The following is a 21,115-nucleotide window of genomic DNA, read 5'->3' on the forward strand; positions in this document are numbered from 1 at the left end:
GGGCCGTCATCATCAGCAAATATTTAATATGTTGGGCTGATGACTGTGACAATATAATCCTTGTGGAAACACGCTCCTGGCATGCTGCAATCCCTTTATAAGAACACATTATGTTACGGTAATTAGCTATTTGTAGCATCAGTGACCAGAGCACATTCTGTGTATGAGAGCCTGCCACCAACACAGACTTAATTCCATCATTGCGGATAGTGAAAATATAGACGGAAATTCCTCTGCGGTGTAATGGATACCGTACATGAAATCTGTGAAGGTAAACAAACTCATTCGAAAAGAGAAATCTTCCTGGCAGAATCATAGGCAATGCCTGGCATCACATGTTCACAATTAAGGGAAAACGTCTGCTGGTATGGGAGGGTGCCCAGAGTACAGGCTGTGAGGGATGTAGGCAGGGTGGCCACTGGGTAGTTGAGAAGATCTTATGGATTTAAGCAATAGCTCCTATAGAACAGGATGAAAATAAAAATGTTGTCTTCAACCATTTGTGGCTTTATACAAACCAAACTTTATCCCAAGGTGCAGCAGACTTCCAGTTACACAAGAATATTTGCATATGAGTACTCTTAAAACCAATGATCATCATTACTACTATCATATATATAGGGTGAAAAGTCACCCTATACTTTTTGGTCTCATGCTCTGCCTGCGAATAGCACAGTTTAAAACTATGGCACAATAGCAAAGTACAGTAGGGTGATTTTACATTACAGGAATAAATGAAGGTAGCATTTATAGAAACCATATTTACAGAAGACTGAAGTCATAGCTCCATCATTAGGCTTCAGAAAAAAAAATATAATGCAGGACAGGCCTCAGAGACAGAGAAAATATCCTGCAGAAAGTCAGCTTGTGAGACAAATGCTGCAATAAACACTTCTGTCCCCACTTTATTGGAGATCATTTTTCCATTAACATATGAGCTGGATTATTTATAAACAAATCGTGTCACTTGGTTAACAGCTGTCAATGCTCATGTGCCGCCCAAAATGTCGGTTTTATGCGAATAATAAAAAGATACAACATAATCTGTAGCCATTCACATCAACAGCTGAAAAACAGGAACTGCCTTTGATACATGATGTGTTACAAGGGACTAGGCTATGGTTTGCATATTGAACAGTTGTACAATTTTCCTCTATACTTTCTGTATCAAATTCCTGACAGTTTTCTAGATGTCTTCTTACTGTCGGTCATTCTGCTTACTCCCAGTGGATAAATATCAGTCCGTGGTCATGTGATATACGGTCCATGCTCACAGCTCGTTATAGTCACAGCTCAGTAATCAGACATCTGCCTGGTAACGAGCTGTGCACCTGTGTGTCCATCACATGACCATGGGCTGTATATCACGTGACCATGGGCTGTATATCACATGACCGTGGGCCATATATCACATGACCATGGACTGATTTTTAGTCACTGAATACAAGCAAAAAAAACTGGCAGCAAGCAGAAATATAGAAAACTGTCAAGAATTGATATATAAAGAATATTGGAAAATTTTATAACTTTGCATTATGCAAACAACATTTTTTCTTTTGCTGAAATTTTGTGCTCGCCACAAAGAAATAAAAATACTTTTACTGGAGGCATGTCTGTTGTACAGGCACCAGGGCTTCTTAAATGGGTTGTCCCATGATCTTATGTTACATTTCTATGGTAGACCCACCAAGTCTTATAAAAAAAAATAAATAAATAAATAAATAGAATCACAAGAAGAAAAAAAAAAAACATCTGAAATTGGATGTCCGAAGTTCATATTACTATGCTGAAGTGTATTAAAACATATCCCCAGGGGAAAGATACTTTGAGGTATAAATAGACCCTACAAGGGTGACCAGACTGATTGTCACCAACTTTTTCAAAAGAAAAATAAGAAATGCTTCACCGTTTTGCTATTAAAGTCAGTTTGTCAATGGTAAATGTGAAATAATCCTAATCCCAGTACCTGGTAGATGCAATTCCACTGTTTCCAACTATGCCTCTGTTATTCAGTATTGTGGCCTCATCTTCATGTAAATCAATGCTTTATTAATATGCATATCAAGGGAAAAGTGATTTGCTCAGGAAACTACAGATGCCCTCATAGCACTTTTCCTCTCATTTACACATGAATAAAATGGCAATTTGCATAAACATGGGGCTCCAAAACTAAAGAACAGAGGCATATTAGGAAACTGTAGAATCTCCTCTACAAGATACTAGGATTAGGTTTATACCCAATTTATTGCTGACAGATTCCCTTTAAGGAGTGACTGAAGCATTTGTATTTACTAGAATGTTTTTGGTTTTGTCTATCATGTTACAATTAAGACTAGATTTGCAGGAATAAAGTTCCCCTAATGGTAGAATTTATGCCCAGATAATACAAGCTAGTGCGTCCTACAGGAACAGATTATACTGGTGAGTGATAAACACTAAAACCTGCCACAGGCACAAATCATTACAGTGAATTCCTGACTACATGGCCCAGGACATGTGAGAGGAAATGCCCATTAAAAGGGTAAATAAAAGATGGAGTTAAGTTTGTTCTACTTATTCAAGCAGATGTACTAAATCCTTAAACTGCCCCTATAGCACCCCATACTACTAGTATAATCCCTAAAAGAATAAATATATTCAAGAACACAAAAACATGAAGACAAAGCCGATTAAAGGCCACACAATCCCTTTATGATCCGTGTCAGCCACATCTGATCTTTTGCATATAGCAATGGGTGTAGGAGGGGCTGAGCATATTGATATAGTTTAGTGGGAAATGATTTAGTATAACTTCTCATTTATATCTCTGCCATCTCTAGGCTTAGATGCCTAGTCAAGGGTGCAGTCCTAACTGTGAATGAGTGGCCTCCATGTACAACCGTGTATACAGAAATAGGACCATTCCAATGACTAGATGTTTGTTTCTAAGCAAGAAGAATAAAAAATATAACTTGAACATGCATGTTGTCCTACATTTCCCACCCCACAAAACTTAATATCAATCTTCTTAGTTCATTCTGTTCTATAACATACTGCCTGTCAATTACATTGCATTTTCCATGTGACAGGTTACGTTTAATGGAATGGTCAAACTTTGCATAATTCTTAAGCCGCTGATGTGGGGGTAGCCTAACAAGATAACCTCACAAAATAACAATCCATGATCACATTCTGGTAATGGATTTTTTAGGACCTCATTAGCAACCAGACCTACAATCTTCCGTGAAGTGACAGCTACAGGGGCTATTGATTATTACATGTCTGCCATGTGATACACGGTGTGGGCTGGACTTGCCAAAGCGTGAGGCACTGTTTGTGAATGGCTTTCCATTCCATATAACAGACAAAATCAGAATTTAAGGTGCTCTTGTTTAACATGAAGCCCTAATAGGTTTTAGCGCTCCGTTGGTTAAAAAAAGACTTATAAACACAGTAAGTGTGTGGAGTTGCCTGTGGTTTTCTGATAGCAATTCAATCCCTTGCAGCTAATATGTGTCTGTTTTCATTCTGCACTTCCATTTATGTCTACTCATGATTTTCAAGACGCCACAGAAGAGCAAAGTAAACTTATAGCAAAGTGTTTTTATTAGCTACTGAGATATCTCTCAGCTGAAAGGCAAATGCAGCTCATGCTGACACAGCAGTTGTAGTGGTGAAGCTTTATGCAAACACTTCTTTCAATGTAATACTAAGACACCAATACAACTTGGACAGAACGTCCCAGAACTGGTCAATTTTCTATGCTTCCGAGTTCCCTTTAACCAAATCTGGCAGATGTGATCAAAGTTTGTTTTCACTGAGTAGTTTTTTCCTATAAATGACTGAATGTCCTACCACAATGGAATCCAGCTTAGTTTAACTCCATATAAACGTATATTTTATAAAGGAAGGAAAAAAATATATTTCTCTCTGACCTTGTTATCATTCCAAGGGTCCTAAAAGCCACAACCTCAGATGGCTATTACAAACCTTTTGTGTCCGTGTTAATGAATACTCACGAAACAGATGTGCATTGGAAATACATGAGCAATTGAAAGCTAGAGGCACACATACAAGGAGCTGTCGCCCAGGAAGGCAGTCACGAGACGAAGACACACCAGAGCCAAAAAAGCAGGACTTGTGACCAAACGACTTCAATTATTGTCTGAATAATCGGATTATTATCCAAATCATGTAGAATAAATTTATAAACACTGTAGTCACACACATTAGAATAAAGTAGTTTTAGAGCCAAATAAAATGGATCAGTATTAGACTGGTGGGGGTCCAGATCTCGGCACCCCACAATCTACTGTTTGAAGTGGATGCAGTACCAAAACACAACCTCTTCAATGCAAAACACGGTCACAATCCATAGTGATTGTCCATGGTAATATAGTTTTCCCCTTCACATGAACAGGGTAACTGCAATAGGCCATCAATTTTGTTTGACTGGAAAACTGCTTTAAGCTAAGGCCCCACATTGCGGAAACGCAGCTTTTTTGGCTGCAGGTTTTGTTGCGGTTTTTAGAGCCAAAGCCAAGAATGGCTACATAAGGAACGGGATACATATATAGGAAGCTCTTATATTTCTCCCTTCTGCTGAATCCACTCTTGGCCTTGGCTCAAAAAACCTCAACAAAATAGCTGCGCAATGTGTGGCCCCAGCCTTAATGTTGGCTGAACCCATCAACCATCGAATGTGCATGGGAGCTCCCTAACTCTCCCCCAATGATAGATGTTGGTGGAAAAAAGGATCAAGCTGTTGGATTTCTCAAGGAAAATAAGATACTGCCAATGGTGACTGGTAACGGCTTACTCCCTTCTCCCCACTGAAAACACATGCATGCTCAGCTAAGTGTCAATGTGTATGGTATATTCCCAATATGTTGGGAAGAATAGTTGATAATTTGCTTAGTATACAGAAGAGTGATGCACAGAAAGGCCAGATGTAACTTCAGAAAGAGTCTGGAGTGGACATGGCCAAATGGCAGAAACCCTAAAATCTAACTAGCAGTGACTTTCTCTTTTGCAATAATGGATAAATATCTATGGGGCATTGTAAAATAATATATAAGGGTTATACACAACCAAGAAATCATGAGGGGGAAAAAAAAAGCCCAAACTCAACTCTCCCCGATACTCTGGTGTCCTCCCAGACTACTAAGGAAAGGACCCGGGAACGTCACAGGTAGTGATGTCCCGTGTCCTTTGCTGAAGCTGCTGATTTGCCTCAGTGCTCACATGTGGCAGGAACGAGCGGAAGAAAACAATGGAGCTGCAGGACCAGACCATGCTGGCAGTCTAAAGTTGAATTCACAATGAGTTTTTTGGTCAGGAATCCGCCTCAAAATCAGCCTCCAAGAAAAGCCTCCCAATAGAGTTCTATTAGGAGGCTTCTTTTGGCGGCTGATTTTAAGGCAGATTCCTGACCAAATTCCTAACCAAAAAACACTGTGTGAACTCAGCCTTAAGGCTCTATTCAAATGAGCGGCCATCAAACAACTGGATTAAAATCAATTAATCTGAATGGGACTATTCACGTGACTGATTTTTTTGACAGTGTGTTAAAGGGCCATCACAAAATAGGTCACGGCCTATTTTTACCTTGTTTTCACAGATCCCTCACTAGAAGTCTACGAGGGATCCATGAATACAGGTTTCAAAACTCCTGTGAACAGAGTCTAAACTTCTGCACAAAACTAGCAAGTTTGAGTTTCAGTAAAACTTCATACTCCACAAGGAAACTTGTTCCCAAACCAAAATTCCTCATTAATACCAAGATTTTACTGTAAGGCCATACAGTCCAGGTATACATAGTGATTATCTGTGCATCAGAATATTGGCACAATTTTCATCAAACTTGCTTTACAGTGCTGTTACTTTGACTTTTGTTTTTTAGACTTTATAAATCAAAATGTTGTACAATGTCTTTACCTGTTGAGTTGTGATTATTATCCTGTACTTTGTACTCAATAAAAAACAGTTTCCAACTAGATTAAAATAAATAAATAAACAACTGGCTTTACAACACATTTACTGATGAATTTACTGGGGTGTAGATTAATATATTACAAAACTGAATCAATTTTTTTTTCTTTTTTTCGTCATATACTAAGACAACTCAAAGGTGGTGTAAACTTGGGCTAGACCTGAAGTTCTCAAGGGCTGCTGGTTGATAAAATACAAATGCCATGAACAGATGTTTAGTACGCCAGTTACTATGTATCTCCCCCCTTTGCTATGTCGATTGTCAGCTTCTGAAGTGCCTCTGGTTCTCCCAGCAATGATGGTACCGTACTTGCCTCCGCCTCCTCTTCTTCTGCTGACCTCTGCCATCAATCCAAGAGGTCTGTGGAGGTATTTTGCAGTTTGGATGGAGAGACTTGGAGGGTGAGGTGGGTAAGGAGTTATGCTTACTGAAGATATAGGACATATGCAGATGAAGGCTTGGGGTCATATGAGACATATCCTTTGAGGGGAAATGATTACATAGACTGCACTGTAAAACATATTGAGCATGCAAAAGGAGGTGGGTTGATAGAGCAATTTATAAGCTGCATCTTGATCTATATTGATGATGGGGGGGGAAGTGGGACTTTTGGATATGGTGACAAAGTGAGAACTTTGCATGGTAAAGCACATTAAACAAACCCTCACTGTGTAAACTAGGCCCCACATTCTGTTATCATCAATAAAATTTATGCCACAGCATGAGATCTGTATAAATATAATGGGTTTATATAGAAAGAGGACTTCGTAGTCATGCTGTACTATTGACCCTTCAAATCTGAATGAATAGTTAATAAAGGTTCCAAGCAGTCTTATTTTTGTTAATGGATTGCTTCTTTGGGAGTACTTGGTTGGAATCTTTTGTCACTTGGCGTACTTAGCATAATAAGGTTTAGACACTCAACCTAACTAGTCTTAGGCAGGGTTCACACTACCGTTGAATTCTGTTATGAAGGTGTCCGTTAAAAAAAAAACAAAAAAACGGACACCTATCATAACAGACGTTAACGGTCACTAATTTACTAATGTTACGCTGGGTTAAACCTGAACTCTGTTTTCAGGTTTCTGTCTTATGCTCTGCGGCTAAACCGTTTTTTTTTTTTTTAAAACCAGACACAGAGTACTGCATGTCCAAATCTGTGTCCGGTTTAAAAAACGGTTTCGCCGTGGAGCGCATAAAACGTTCACCGGCGCACACAGCCGGAGACTTTTCAAGCCCATTCAAATGAATGGGATTGAAACATGCCGGCAGGTTTCCGTCTCCGGGCCCTGTTTTGTGCAAGAAACGGAAACCTGCAGAATGGAGTACGGGCGCAGATGTGAACGAGCCCTTAATGTGTCCGTTCTTTTAACTGATCCATTTAATGGATTTTTTTTAAAAAACGGACAGACTATCATCATTAGTGTCAGTTTTTTTATATTGTCCTTTTTTTGTTTGTTTGGTTTGTGCTTTCTGAGCATGCGCAAAAAGAAACGGACACAAAATAATAGACAGTAACTGATGGCTATCAGTTACTGTCCGTTATATGTAAGTTGCCCATAGACTTCCATGTTAAAAAAAGAAAAACGGACACTTGCCATCTGTTTTTTCTAACGGACACAAATGTTCTGCATTTAGGATTTTTTTGTCCGCTGGAGAAAAGCTGAATTCTGACGGATTGAGTGTAAACAGATACAAATGGACACTTTTAATGGATTTCTGACAGTTCAGCTAGTGTCCGTTGCTAAAATCTTGTAATGGACAATAGCTACTGACACTGCTGGCAGTCACCAATGGTAGTGTGAAAGCCCCCTAACAATTGGCCAGATTTATCATCCGACATCTATTACTGTATTAAACCTGGTTTCACCTACGTTTGCACTGTCTAAAACTTGGACAGTATTAGTGAATCTGCCCAAGTGTATCTGGCACTTCTGCATAATAGGTAGGGCTAAGGAAACAAGTCCTGATTATGTGCAGATTATTGTTTATGCCAGAATACAAATTGTTTGTTTTCGTTATTCCTTTTCGTTTGGTTGAACTTTATACACAAACAATTGGAGCAAGAAAAAATCGTCTAATCCTGCTGTGCAGCAAAATGCTATATTTATGTAAAAAACCCAAATCCCTTAAAGATTGAGGGAAAAAAAGTGAGGCAGCTGGGGACTGTGCCTTTAAATTAAATACACAAGCAGGATCATTTATTTACAGCATGACAGGAAGTACTTATGGCTCCTTTAAGAGGTCTCCAGTCAGATGAATAGTCAGTGTGTACTTCAATCTGGGTGGGAAATCATTAGTCATGGACTATAGAGGTTGGGACCCTTCCTCATGGATTAAGTTGCTTCCAACTTTCAACCTACTAAAAGCCCAAGAGCCTTAAACTGAGAATAGACAGAGGAGAGGGGCAAGACCCATAGATTTGAAGCTGACATTGACCCAAGCTGACTCCCACACAGACTGTACTCTGCTGTGGAACAGCACATCTTATAAGTGACCCTCAGGACCTGCGTGCTGGAATTACTAAGCGAGATGAAAAGAGCCAAGGACGTCTTTAATTCTTGCCATTTTGATAAAAAAATATTGTAGGGTAGGGAAAAGAGTGTTTCCTGGAGATTTACGGGACATACCTAGGTGTGGTTTTCACTAAGACATGAGCCTGTCAAGGTAATCCACTGCTGAACATAAAATAGCTATTTGAGCACCATCCATCATCAGGGTCCTGTGTGATACCAATTTACTTACACTTTACTAGCCAAGAACACGTGCACATGACAACGTGCATAAAATTCCAGATGTTACACTGAACTTAGCAAATTCTAAATCAAATGGCTTTGGGGCAATATCTGGAATTATTAATATAAGACGGCTCAAACAAGCCACTTTTATCAACTGCAACATGGAAATGCACAGTCAAACCTTTTCTCATCAAATGAAACCTCCAGAAAAAGGAGCATTTCAATTGCTGGAACCAAAAATCAAGTGTTTGGGAGTAAACATTATATACACTGATCAGAAAAGATAACTAGTCTCCATAATTTCACAATATTCACTGAATAAAACGGATTGGAGACATTGATACAAAGTATAAAACCTCACTTTATTGAAAAAGTATATAAAAAACATATAGAAAAACACAAAACAAAACAACATTTTCAGTAATAGCGCCTGGGCACAACAGTGTATAACAGGCATGTATGGGTCCAGCCTATATCTGAGAGATGAGAATTATAGCTCTCATCCTCAATCTGCCTGAACTCCCTCAACCAAATGGGCATGGCCAGTTAGACCTCTGAAGCAGTAACCCATATACTGTGATGTACACAATGTTGTAGGTACAATGTTATTCCCTCCTATTCTGAGGCTACTAGCCTAATGCCACTCACCAACAGGACTGTGAAACAAAGCCCAACACTCATGGGTACAAGCCACTTTAAGGGTGCATTCACACAATGTAACGCCTTGCATGATAACTAGAGATGAGCGAACACTAAAATGTTCGAGGTTCGAAATTCGATTCGAACAGCCGCTCAATGTTCGTGTGTTCGAACGGGTTTCGAACCCCATTATAGTCTATGGGGAACAGATACTCGTTAAGGGGGAAACCCAAATCCGTGTCTGGAGGGTCACCAAGTCCACTATGACACCCCAGGAAATGATGCCAACACCTCTGGAATGACACTGGGACAGCAGGGGAAGCATGTCTGGGGGCATCTAACACACCAAAGACCCTCTATTACCCCAACATCACAGCCTAACAACTACACACTTTACACACTCAATACCACCTCTCTGACAGTAGGAAAACACCTTGAAACATGTGTATTTGGCACTTGCAGTGAGGAGAGCTTGTCACCAGCAGTGAATTTGGCCCTTGTAGTAAGTTGAGGTTGGCACCAACATTTGTTTTGAAAATCAGGGTGGATTGAGCCTCTAACCAGCAGAGTTTGGGCAAATTCATGGTGGAGGGAGCCTCTAAAAACCCCAGTTTGGACCAATTCATGGTGGAGGGAGACTCTAAAAACCCCAGTTTGGACCAATTCATGGTGGAGGGAGCCTCTAAAAACCCCAGTTTGGACCAATTCATGGTGGAGGGAGCCTCTAACCAGCCCAGTTTGGGCAAATTCATGGTGGAGGGAGCCTCTAACCAGCCCAGTTTGGACCAATTAATGGTGGAGGGAGCCTCTAACCAGCCCAGTTTGGACCAATTAATGGTGGAGGGAGCCTCTAACCACCCCAGTTTGGACCAATTCATGGTGGAGGGAGCCTCTAACCAGCCCAGTTTGGACCAATTCATGGTGGAGGGAGCCTCTAAAAAACCCAGTTTGGACCAATTCATGGTGGAGGGAGCCTCTAAACAGCCCAGTTTGGGCAAATTCATGGTGGAGGGAGCCTCTAACCACCCCAGTTTGGACCAATTCATGGTGGAGGGAGCCTCTAAACAGCCAAGTTTGGACCAATTCATGGTGAAGGGAGCCTCTAAAAACCCGTTTGGACCAATTCATGGTGGAGGGAGCCTCTAAAAACCCCAGTTTGGACCAATTCATGGTGGAGGGAGCCTCTAACCAGCCCAGTTTGGACCAATTCATGGTGGAGGGAGCCTCTAAACAGCCCAGTTTGGGCAAATTCATGGTGGAGGGAGCCTCTAAAAAACCCAGTTTGGACCAATTCATGGTGGAGGGAGCCTCTAATTAGCCCAGTTTGGACCAATTAATTGTGGAGGGAGCCTCTAACCAGCCCAGTTTGGACCAATTAATGGTGGAGGGAGCCTCTAACCACCCCAGTTTGGACCAATTCATGGTGGAGGGAGCCTCTAAACAGCCAAGTTTGGACCAATTCATGGTGAAGGGAGCCTCTAAAAACCCGTTTGGACCAATTCATGGTGGAGGGAGCCTCTAAAAACCCCAGTTTGGACCAATTCATGGTGGAGGGAGCCTCTAACCAGCCCAGTTTGGGCAAATTCATGGTGGAGGGAGCCTCTAACCAGCCCAGTTTGGACCAATTAATGGTGGAGGGAGCCTCTAACCAGCCCAGTTTGGACCAATTAATGGTGGAGGGAGCCTCTAACCACCCCAGTTTGGACCAATTCATGGTGGAGGGAGCCTCTAACCAGCCCAGTTTGGACCAATTCATGGTGGAGGGAGCCTCTAAAAAACCCAGTTTGGACCAATTCATGGTGGAGGGAGTCTCTAAACAGCCCAGTTTGGGCAAATTCATGGTGGAGGGAGCCTCTAACCACCCCAGTTTGGACCAATTCATGGTGGAGGGAGCCTCTAAACAGCCAAGTTTGGACCAATTCATGGTGAAGGGAGCCTCTAAAAACCCGTTTGGACCAATTCATGGTGGAGGGAGCCTCTAACCAGCCCAGTTTGGGCAAATTCATGGTGGAGGGAGCCTCTAAACAGCCCAGTTTGGGCAAATTCATGGTGGAGGGAGCCTCTAACCAGCCCAGTTTGGACCAATTCATGGTGGAGGGAGCCTCTAACCAGCCCAGTTTGGGCAAATTCATGGTGGAGGGAGCCTCTAAACAGCCCAGTTTGGGCAAATTCATGGTGGAGGGAGCCTCTAACCAGCCCAGTTTGGACCAATTAATGGTGGAGGGAGCCTCTAAACAGCCAAGTTTTGGGAAATTCATGGTGGAGGGAGCCTCTAACCAGCCCAGTTTGGACCAATTAATGGTGGAGGGAGCCTCTAACCACCCCAGTTTGGACCAATTCATGGTGGAGGGAGCCTCTAAACAGCCAAGTTTGGACCAATTCATGGTGGAGGGAGCCTCTAAAAACCCCAGTTTGGACCAATTCATGGTGGAGGGAGCCTCTAACCAGCCCAGTTTGGGCAAATTCATGGTGGAGGGAGCCTCTAAACAGCCCAGTTTGGGCAAATTCATGGTGGAGGGAGCCTCTAACCAGCCCAGTTTGGACCAATTAATGGTGGAGGGAGCCTCTAAACAGCCAAGTTTTGGGAAATTCATGGTGGAGGGAGCCTCTAACCAGCCCAGTTTGGACCAATTCATGGTGGAGGGAGCCTCTAACCAGCCCAGTTTGGACCAATTCATGGTGGAGGGAGCCTCTAAAGAGCCCAGTTTGGGCAAATTCATGGTGGAGGGAGCCTCTAACCAGCCCAGTTTGGACCAATTAATGGTGGAGGGAGCCTCTAAACAGCCAAGTTTTGGGAAATTCATGGTGGAGGGAGCCTCTAACCAGCCCAGTTTGGACCAATTAATGGTGGAGGGAGCCTCTAACCAGCCCAGTTTGGACCAATTAATGGTGGAGGGAGCCTCTAAACAGCCAAGTTTTGGGAAATTCATGGTGGAGGGAGCCTCTAACCAGCCCAGTTTGGACCAATTCATGGTGGAGGGAGCCTCTAAACAGCCCAGTTTGGGCAAATTCATGGTGGAGGGAGCCTCTAAAAAACCCAGTTTGGACCAATTCATGGTGGAGGGAGCCTCTAATTAGCCCAGTTTGGACCAATTAATTGTGGAGGGAGCCTCTAACCAGCCCAGTTTGGACCAATTAATGGTGGAGGGAGCCTCTAACCACCCCAGTTTGGACCAATTCATGGTGGAGGGAGCCTCTAAACAGCCAAGTTTGGACCAATTCATGGTGGAGGGAGCCTCTAAAAACCCCAGTTTGGACCAATTCATGGTGGAGGGAGCCTCTAACCAGCCCAGTTTGGGCAAATTCATGGTGGAGGGAGCCTCTAAACAGCCCAGTTTGGGCAAATTCATGGTGGAGGGAGCCTCTAACCAGCCCAGTTTGGACCAATTAATGGTGGAGGGAGCCTCTAAACAGCCAAGTTTTGGGAAATTCATGGTGGAGGGAGCCTCTAACCAGCCCAGTTTGGACCAATTCATGGTGGAGGGAGCCTCTAACCAGCCCAGTTTGGACCAATTCATGGTGGAGGGAGCCTCTAACCAGCCCAGTTTGGACCAATTCATGGTGGAGGGAGCCTCTAACCAGCCCAGTTTGGGCCAATTCATGGTGGAGGGAGCCTCTAAAAAACCCAGTTTGGACCAATTCATGGTGGAGGGAGCCTCTAAACAGCCCAGTTTGGGCAAATTCATGGTGGAGGGAGCCTCTAACCACCCCAGTTTGGACCAATTCATGGTGGAGGGAGCCTCTAAACAGCCAAGTTTGGACCAATTCATGGTGAAGGGAGCCTCTAAAAACCCGTTTGGACCAATTCATGGTGGAGGGAGCCTCTAACCAGCCCAGTTTGGGCAAATTCATGGTGGAGGGAGCCTCTAAACAGCCCAGTTTGGGCAAATTCATGGTGGAGGGAGCCTCTAACCAGCCCAGTTTGGACCAATTCATGGTGGAGGGAGCCTCTAACCAGCCCAGTTTGGGCAAATTCATGGTGGAGGGAGCCTCTAAACAGCCCAGTTTGGGCAAATTCATGGTGGAGGGAGCCTCTAACCAGCCCAGTTTGGACCAATTCATGGTGGAGGGAGCCTCTAACCAGCCCAGTTTGGACCAATTCATGGTGGAGGGAGCCTCTAAAAAACCCAGTTTGGACCAATTCATGGTGGAGGGAGCCTCTAAACAGCCCAGTTTGGGCAAATTCATGGTGGAAGGAGCCTCTAACCAGCAGAGTTGTGGGAAAGCAGGGTGGAGGGAGCCTCTAACCAGCAGAGTTGGTGGAAATCAGGGTGGAGGGAGCCTCTAACCAGCAGAGTTGGGGGAAATCATGTTGGAGGGAGCCTAGTATTAGCAGAATTGTGCAACGCTTATGGTGGATGAGTATGAGGATGCGGAGGAATTGGAGAGGTTGAGTACAGACATGGAGTTTCATGTTGGGGTGCTTTACACAGGTGGGCACAAAAATGAAGGCTCTATCCAGTGGTGGTTCATTTTTATCAAAGTGAGCCGGTCGGCACTCTCAGCTGACAGACGGGTGCGCTTGTCAGTGATGATGCCACCGGCTGCACTGAACACCCTCTCAGATAGGACGCTGGCGGCAGGACAGGACAGCACCTCCAAGGCATATAGGGCAAGTTCAAGCCACAGGTCCAACTTCGACACCCAATACGTGTAGGGCGCAGAGGGGTCGGAGAGGACAGGGCTGTGGTCGGAAAGGTATTCCCGCAACATGCGCCTATACTTCTCACGCCTGGTGACACTAGGACCCTCCGTGGCGGCACTTTGGCGAGGGGGTGCCATCAAGGTGTCCCAGACCTTAGACAGTGTGCCCCTCGTTTGTGTGGACCGGTGAGAACTTGGTTGCCTACTGGAGGAACTGCCCTCCCTGCCGCCAACGTCACATGCTGGAAACATCTCCATCATATTCTGCACCAATTGCCTGTGGCAAGCATTGATGCGATTGGCCCTCCCCTCTACCGGAATAAAAGACGAGATGTTGTTTTTATACCGGGGGTCAAGGATAGCAAAGATCCAGTACTGGTTGTCCTCCATGATTTTGACAATACGCTTGTCGGTTGTAAAGCACCCCAACATGAACTCAGCCATGTCTGCCACAGTGTTAGTTGGCATGACTCCTCTGGCCCCACCGGAAAGTTCAATCTCCATTTCCTCCTCATCCTCCATGTCTACCCATCCGCGCTGCAACAATGGGACGATTCGAAGTTGCCCGGAAGCCTCCTGTATCACCATCACATCATCGGACAACTCTTCTTCCTCCTCCTCCTCCTCCTCCTCCTCCATTAAACGCAGTGAAGCGGACAGATGTGTGGACCTACTCTCCAGCTGTGACGGATCGGATGCTATCCCTAACTCCTCTGTGTGATCTGAGTTATCCCTGATGTCAATCAGGGATTCTCTCAGAACACACAAGAGCGGGATTGTAAGGCTCACCATCGCATCCTCAGAGCTCACCCTCCTTGTGGACTCCTCAAAGACCCGTAGGATGTCACAAAGGTCTCTCATCCATGGCCACTCATGGATGTGAAACTGAGGCAGCTGACTTTGTGGCACCCTAGGGTTTTGTAGCTGGTATTCCATCAAAGGTCTCTGCTGCTCAACCACTCTATTCAACATCTGAAACGTTGAGTTCCAGCGTGTGGGGACGTCGCACAAAAGCCGGTGTTGTGGCACATGCAGGCGTTGCTGGAGAGATTTTAAGCTAGCAGCGGCTACTGTCGACTTGCGAAAGTGGGCGCACATGCGCCGCACTTTCACCAGTAGCTCTGGAACATTGGGGTAGCTCTTTAGGAAACGTTGCACCACTAGGTTGAAGACGTGGGCCAGGCATGGAACATGTTGGAGTCCGGCAAGCTCCAGAGCTGCTACCAGGTTCCGGCCGTTATCACAAACGACCATGCCTGGGCCCAGGTGCAGCGGCTCAAACCATATTGCCGTCTCATCGAGGAGGGCATCCCTCACCTCGGAGGCAGTGTGCTGTCTGTCCCCCAAGCTGATCAGCTTCAGCACAGCCTGCTGACGTCTACCAACGCCAGTGCTGCAACGTTTCCAACTCGTAGCTGGGGTCAATCTAACAGCGGAGGAGGAGGCGGTGGCGGAGGAGGAGGCGGTGGAGGAGGAGGAGGCGGTAGAGGAGGAGGAGGAGGGGGGTGTTCTTCTCGTGTCCCTGCCAGGAATGTTAGGCGGGGAGACGAGGTACACCGGGCCAGTTTGGGAAGCAGTCCCAGCCTCAACTACATTCACCCAGTGTGCCGTCAGTGAAATGTAGCGTCCCTGTCCGCATGCACTTGTCCACGCGTCGGTGGTCAAGTGGACCTTTGTGCAAAGCGCGGAACTAAGGGCCCGCCTGATGTTGAGTGACACGTGCTGGTGCAAGGCGGGGACGGCACACCGGGAGAAGTAGTGACGGCTAGGGACGGCATAGCGAGGTGCCGCAGTTGCCATCAGGTCCAGGAAGGCGGGAGTTTCAACAAGCCGGAACGCCAACATCTCCTGGGCCAGCAGTTTAGCGATGTTGGCGTTCAAGGCTTGCGCGTGTGGGTGGTTAGCAGTGTATTTCTGCCGCCGCTCCAATGTCTGAGAGATGGTGGGTTGTTGTAAAGAAACGCCTGATGGTGCCTTTGATGGTGCAGGAGAAGGAGATAAGACAGGACCAGGGGAGGATGAGGTAGAAGTCAACAAAGTGGCGGAGGCAGATGAAGTGGTGTCCTGGCTCGTCCTCTGGAGTGCATCGCCAGCACAGTCAGCAGTGGCAGTGGCAGAGGCAGTGGCAGAGGCAGTGGCAGTGGCGTGAACGGCAGGCGGCCTTTGTCCTGCCGTTGCTGCCTGCCACTGATTCCAGTGCTTGGATTCCAAATGACGGCGCATTGAAGTGGTGGACAGGTTGCTCTTCTCAGAGCCCCTAATCAATTTCGAGAGGCAAATTGTGCAGACAACACTATATCTGTCCTCGGCGCATTCCTTGAAAAAACTCCACACCTTCGAGAAACGTGCCCTCGAGGTGGGAGTTTTTCGGGGCTGGGTACGAACTGGAACATCTTGGGAGATTCCGGGTGTGGCCTGGCTTCGCCTAAGCTGCTGACCTCTGCCTCTGCCTCTAGCTACCCTTTTTGGTGCTGCACCTGCCTCAACATCCACACTACTTTCCCCGCTTGACATCCCCCCTGTCCAGGTCGGGTCAGTGTCCTCATCATCCACCACTTCCTCTTCCAACTCCTGTCTCATCTCCTCCTCCCGCACAATGCGCCGGTCAACTGGATGCCCTGACGGCAACTGCGTCACATCATCGTCGATGAGGGTGGGTTGCTGGTCATCCACCACCAAATCGAACGGAGATGGAGGAGACTCTAGTGTTTGAGCATCTGGACACAGATGCTCCTCTGTTAGGTTCGTGGAATCGTGACGTGGAGAGGCAGGTTGAGGGACAATGAAAGGAGCGGAGAACAGCTCTGGGGAGCAGGGACAGTTTGGGTTATTGTTCTGTAAAGCTTCGGAATTTTGGGAGGAAGGAAGACAAGACTGTTGGGTAATAGGAGGAGAGGAGGCAGAGTCTGACTGGCTGCTGGACAATGTGCTGTAAGCGTTCTCTGACAGCCATTGCAAGACCTGTTCCTGGTTCTCGGGCCTACTAAGGTTTGTACCCTGCAGTTTAGTTAATGTGGCAAGCAACCCTGGCACTGTGGAGTGGCGCAATGCTTGCTGCCCCACAGGAGTAGGCACGGGACGCCCTGTGGCTTCACTGCTACCTTGCTCCCCAGAACCATTCCCCCGACCTCGCCCACGGCCTCGTCCACGTCCCTTTCCGGGAGCCTTGCGCATTTTGAATTCCTAGTTAGAAATTGGCACTGTATACCAGTAGTAAAAATTGTGGGTGCACGTAACCCCAATATATTCTTTGAATTCCCAGTCAGAAACTGGCACTATATGGCAGTAGCAAGAAATGAGGGTATTTGTATTCCCAATATACTCTTTGAATTCCCAGTCAGACAATGGCACTGTATACCAGTAGTAAAAATTGTGGGTGCACGTAACCCCAATATATTCTTTGAATTCCCAGTCAGAAACTGGCACTATATGGCAGTAGCAAGAAATGAGGGTATTTGTATTCCCAATATACTCTTTGAATTCCCAGTCAGACAATGGCACTGTATACCAGTAGTAAAAATTGTGGGTGCACGTAACCCCAATATATTCTTTGAATTACCAGTCAGAAACTGGCACTATATGGCAGTAGCAAGAAATGAGGGTATTTATAACCCCAATATATTCTTTGAATTCCCAGTCAGACAATGGCACTGTATACCAGTAGTAAAAATTGTGGGTGCACGTAACCCCAATATATTCTTTGAATTACCAGTCAGAAACTGGCACTATATGGCAGTAGCAAGAAATGAGGGTATTTGTATTCCCAATATACTCTTTGAATTCCCAGTCAGACAATGGCACTGTATACCAGTAGTAAAAATTGTGGGTGCACGTAACCCCAATATATTCTTTGAATTACCAGTCAGAAACTGGCACTATATGGCAGTAGCAAGAAATGAGGGTATTTATAACCCCAATATATTCTTTGAATTCCCAGTCAGACAATGGCACTGTATACCAGTAGTAAAAATTGTGGGTGCACGTAACCCCAATATATTTTTTGAATTACCAGTCAGAAACTGGCACTATATGGCAGTAGCAAGAAATGAGGGTATTTGTATTCCCAATATATTCTTTGAATTCCCAGTCAGACAATGGCACTGTATACCAGTAGTAAAAATTGTGGGTGTATATAGCCCCAATTCTATTGCTAGGGGACTTGCAGGGTATTTCTGGGGTGAAGGTGGGGGGGCACACCGTTGGAACGGGTATCGGGGTATATATCGGGTATACGGGAATACACTGACAGTGTATTCCATTCAGGATCCTGGGAAAGCTGGGTTGCGGCGATTGAGCCCGTCAGTGCCACGTTACACTGACAAGCTTCTCCCTGGAATTTAGCTCTTACAAGAGCTGTTGGTTGTCTTCTCCTTCCTATCCTAGCCTGTCCCTGCCTACCCAGAATCTAAGCCCTAGCTAGCTGGACGGAAACCTCCGTCCCCGGTGAATTGCAAGCTCAGAATGACGCGAAGCTGGGCGGCGCTGTTCTTTTAAATTAGAGGTCACATGTTTTCGGCAGCCAATGGGTTTTGCCTACTTTTTTCAACGTCACCGGTGTCGTAGTTCCTGTCCCACCTACCCTGCGCTGTTATTGGAGCAAAAAAGGCGCCAGGGAAGGTGGGAGGGGAATCGAGTAATGGCGCACTTTACCACGCGGTGTTCGATTCGATTCGAACATGCCGAACAGCCTAATATCCGATCGAACATGAGTTCGATAGAACACTGTTCGCTCATCTCTAATGATAACGCGTGTAAGGATCAGCGCTGCAAAACAGAAACCCATTGACTTCAATGGGTTCCATTTAATGCACGTAACACATTGAAATTAATGGGTTAAAAAGCCTCCCATTGATTTCAATGTGTTACATGCGCTAAACGGAACCCATTGAAGTCAATGGGATTCTGTCTTGCAGCGCTGATCCTTACACGAGTTATCGTGCAAGAATCAGTGCTGCGTTACATTGTGTGCATGCACCCTAATGTTGTAATTGACATATACAACTGACCAAACTTTATTAGATTAATCAGAGGCTCTCGAAGTAGAAGACAAATAGCAGTAAATACAGCTGTTTTTGTCGCATTAGCGATATGTAGTGGCAGCATAAACGCTCTGATGCCAGCAGTGTCAGACTGAATGCTGCTGAATACTTATATCAGACTTAGCTCCTCCCATAGGATCTCACAGTCCAATCACTAGTACCCTCACCCACACATCTCCTTAATGACCTCTCCTGATGATGTCCGGAAGATACTTCTACTATTCTTCGGTAAACTCCCCTTTAAAGGGGCTCCATCATTGGGAAAAGTAATTTTTAGATAAGCACATGCTTGCATAGCCTTTAGAAAGGCTATTTCACACCTACCTATTGTATGTAAATCGCCTCGGTGGTTTTTGAATGATTCCATTTATATTCATATACTAATTAGCCTCTTGGTGCACCCCGGAATTCTCATGGTGCACCCTCTGCTATTCTTTCCTATGTATGTGTACAGCACAGGCTGCTGCTGCTGACTTCCTGCTTCCACTACACAGCTAGGAGAGAATAGCAGAGAGGAGGCTGCTGGGAATTTCCTGTTGCTGGCTGGAAGCTAATTAGCATGTGAATAAAAATGGGCACATTTAAAAACCACTGAAGAAGTTTACATACAAAAGGTAGGTGTGAAAGCACCAGTATGTGCTTAGTTAAAAAAAGACTTTTCCCAATGATAGAGCCCCTTTAATATTATCTTGTCACTCCCTTTACACAGACACACAGCAAGATCAAAACAGCTCAACATGTCAGCAGAGACATCCAAGCACTGATTAGTAATATCTTACCTGCCAGCAGGCCATTACTGCATATAACACTGGAGAACAATAGCCCTACAACATCAGTAGGACTTTCTGTTTCATTCCAACCAATCATATCAGGGAACGTCCCCCTTCCATTACTGAAACAGGCAGCACTGTAGAAACAGCAGGAGTAAGATGGCAGATAATAGACAAAAACTATACCTAAGAGGTCTCTGCCTGAAGGTACATGTACAGAGGGGAAGGAGAGTCTAGATGATCGATTTGATATGGAGGAATATAGTAATAATGCACAGTGATGGGGGTGGTGAAATGTCATCAGGAGAGGGTGGTGACTAAGGAGGTGTGTGGGTGAGACTACTGGTGATGGAACTGTGAGATCTACTGTTGTGACCAGGCGGTATTAGTGAAAATTTTGTTTTTGTTCTGCCTTTCTAGTTTTTTTTTCTATATTTTTATATACTTTTTCAATAAAAGTAAAGTTTTATATTTTGTATGAATGTCTCCAGTCAGCTTTTTTCTGTGACTAGAGTAAACATATTACATTTACAGCACATCTCTTCGGAAGATCTGAATCAGTCTTACCAGAGTCCTGTTACAAGAGGTTGGTGTAAATCCTCACCCAAAACAAAAAATGATTCAATTATTACCACAAAATAGTAAAGTATAAGCATAGCACAAAAATCTATAAGCATTCATTCTACTTACAGCGGATGCCATAAATCATCAGAGGATCAAGCTGCTTTTTGCCATGTTTCCCTTGCCCTGACAGGTTGGATACTGCTTGCACCTCGCGATGAAAGAGGTAGTCGAGCAAGGTTAGCGCCATCTTCTCTGCTGTCCGGCAGTTAGTGCTGATGTGTAGCATGTCTGCGGCTGTGATAGGACATCTCACACGCATCTCAGGATTATTCTCATCTCCTAGCCAGGTACCATTAGGGAAATCCTCTAAAAAGAAAACAACAAACTTGTCACAAATATCCAGAAAATTTACTAAGCATCTGTGTATTTTTTTAAATTTAGCATAACCTGTACATTATGACATAATAATCTATGAATTATACTGTGGTAGATCAGTCAGGACTATCTAAAATAATTTTGTTTCCATCTTGAAATCTCCTGAATATTCAACATCAGTAAATGCTGTAATGTTACAATACAGCCACCAAGTTATCCAAACACATATACTGTATATAAATGTACAGATTCAGAAAGCAATGTTTAATACAAGGCCAAATCTGCGCCTGTTCACATAATTCTCTGAGAAAAGACTTTCCTATATGAAATATCTGATCTGATATGTGTAGTGCACAGTCAGCACAGTTGGGTACA

General features: G+C 44.7%; 1 protein-coding gene across 1 annotated transcript in view; it reads right to left on the reverse strand.

The window, feature by feature from the left end:
• Window positions 1-21,115, reverse strand: part of BANP (BTG3 associated nuclear protein) — a 361,989-nt gene that overhangs the window by 179,660 nt on the left and 161,214 nt on the right. The window contains exon 7 of the mRNA XM_075282162.1: window positions 20,492-20,731. Within this exon, the coding sequence (XP_075138263.1) occupies window positions 20,492-20,731 (240 nt within the window). The remainder of the gene's footprint in view (window positions 1-20,491; window positions 20,732-21,115) is intronic.

The sequence above is a fragment of the Leptodactylus fuscus genome, chromosome 7 (genome assembly GCF_031893055.1).
Source record: "Leptodactylus fuscus isolate aLepFus1 chromosome 7, aLepFus1.hap2, whole genome shotgun sequence".
Taxonomy (NCBI): Eukaryota; Metazoa; Chordata; class Amphibia; order Anura; family Leptodactylidae; genus Leptodactylus; species Leptodactylus fuscus.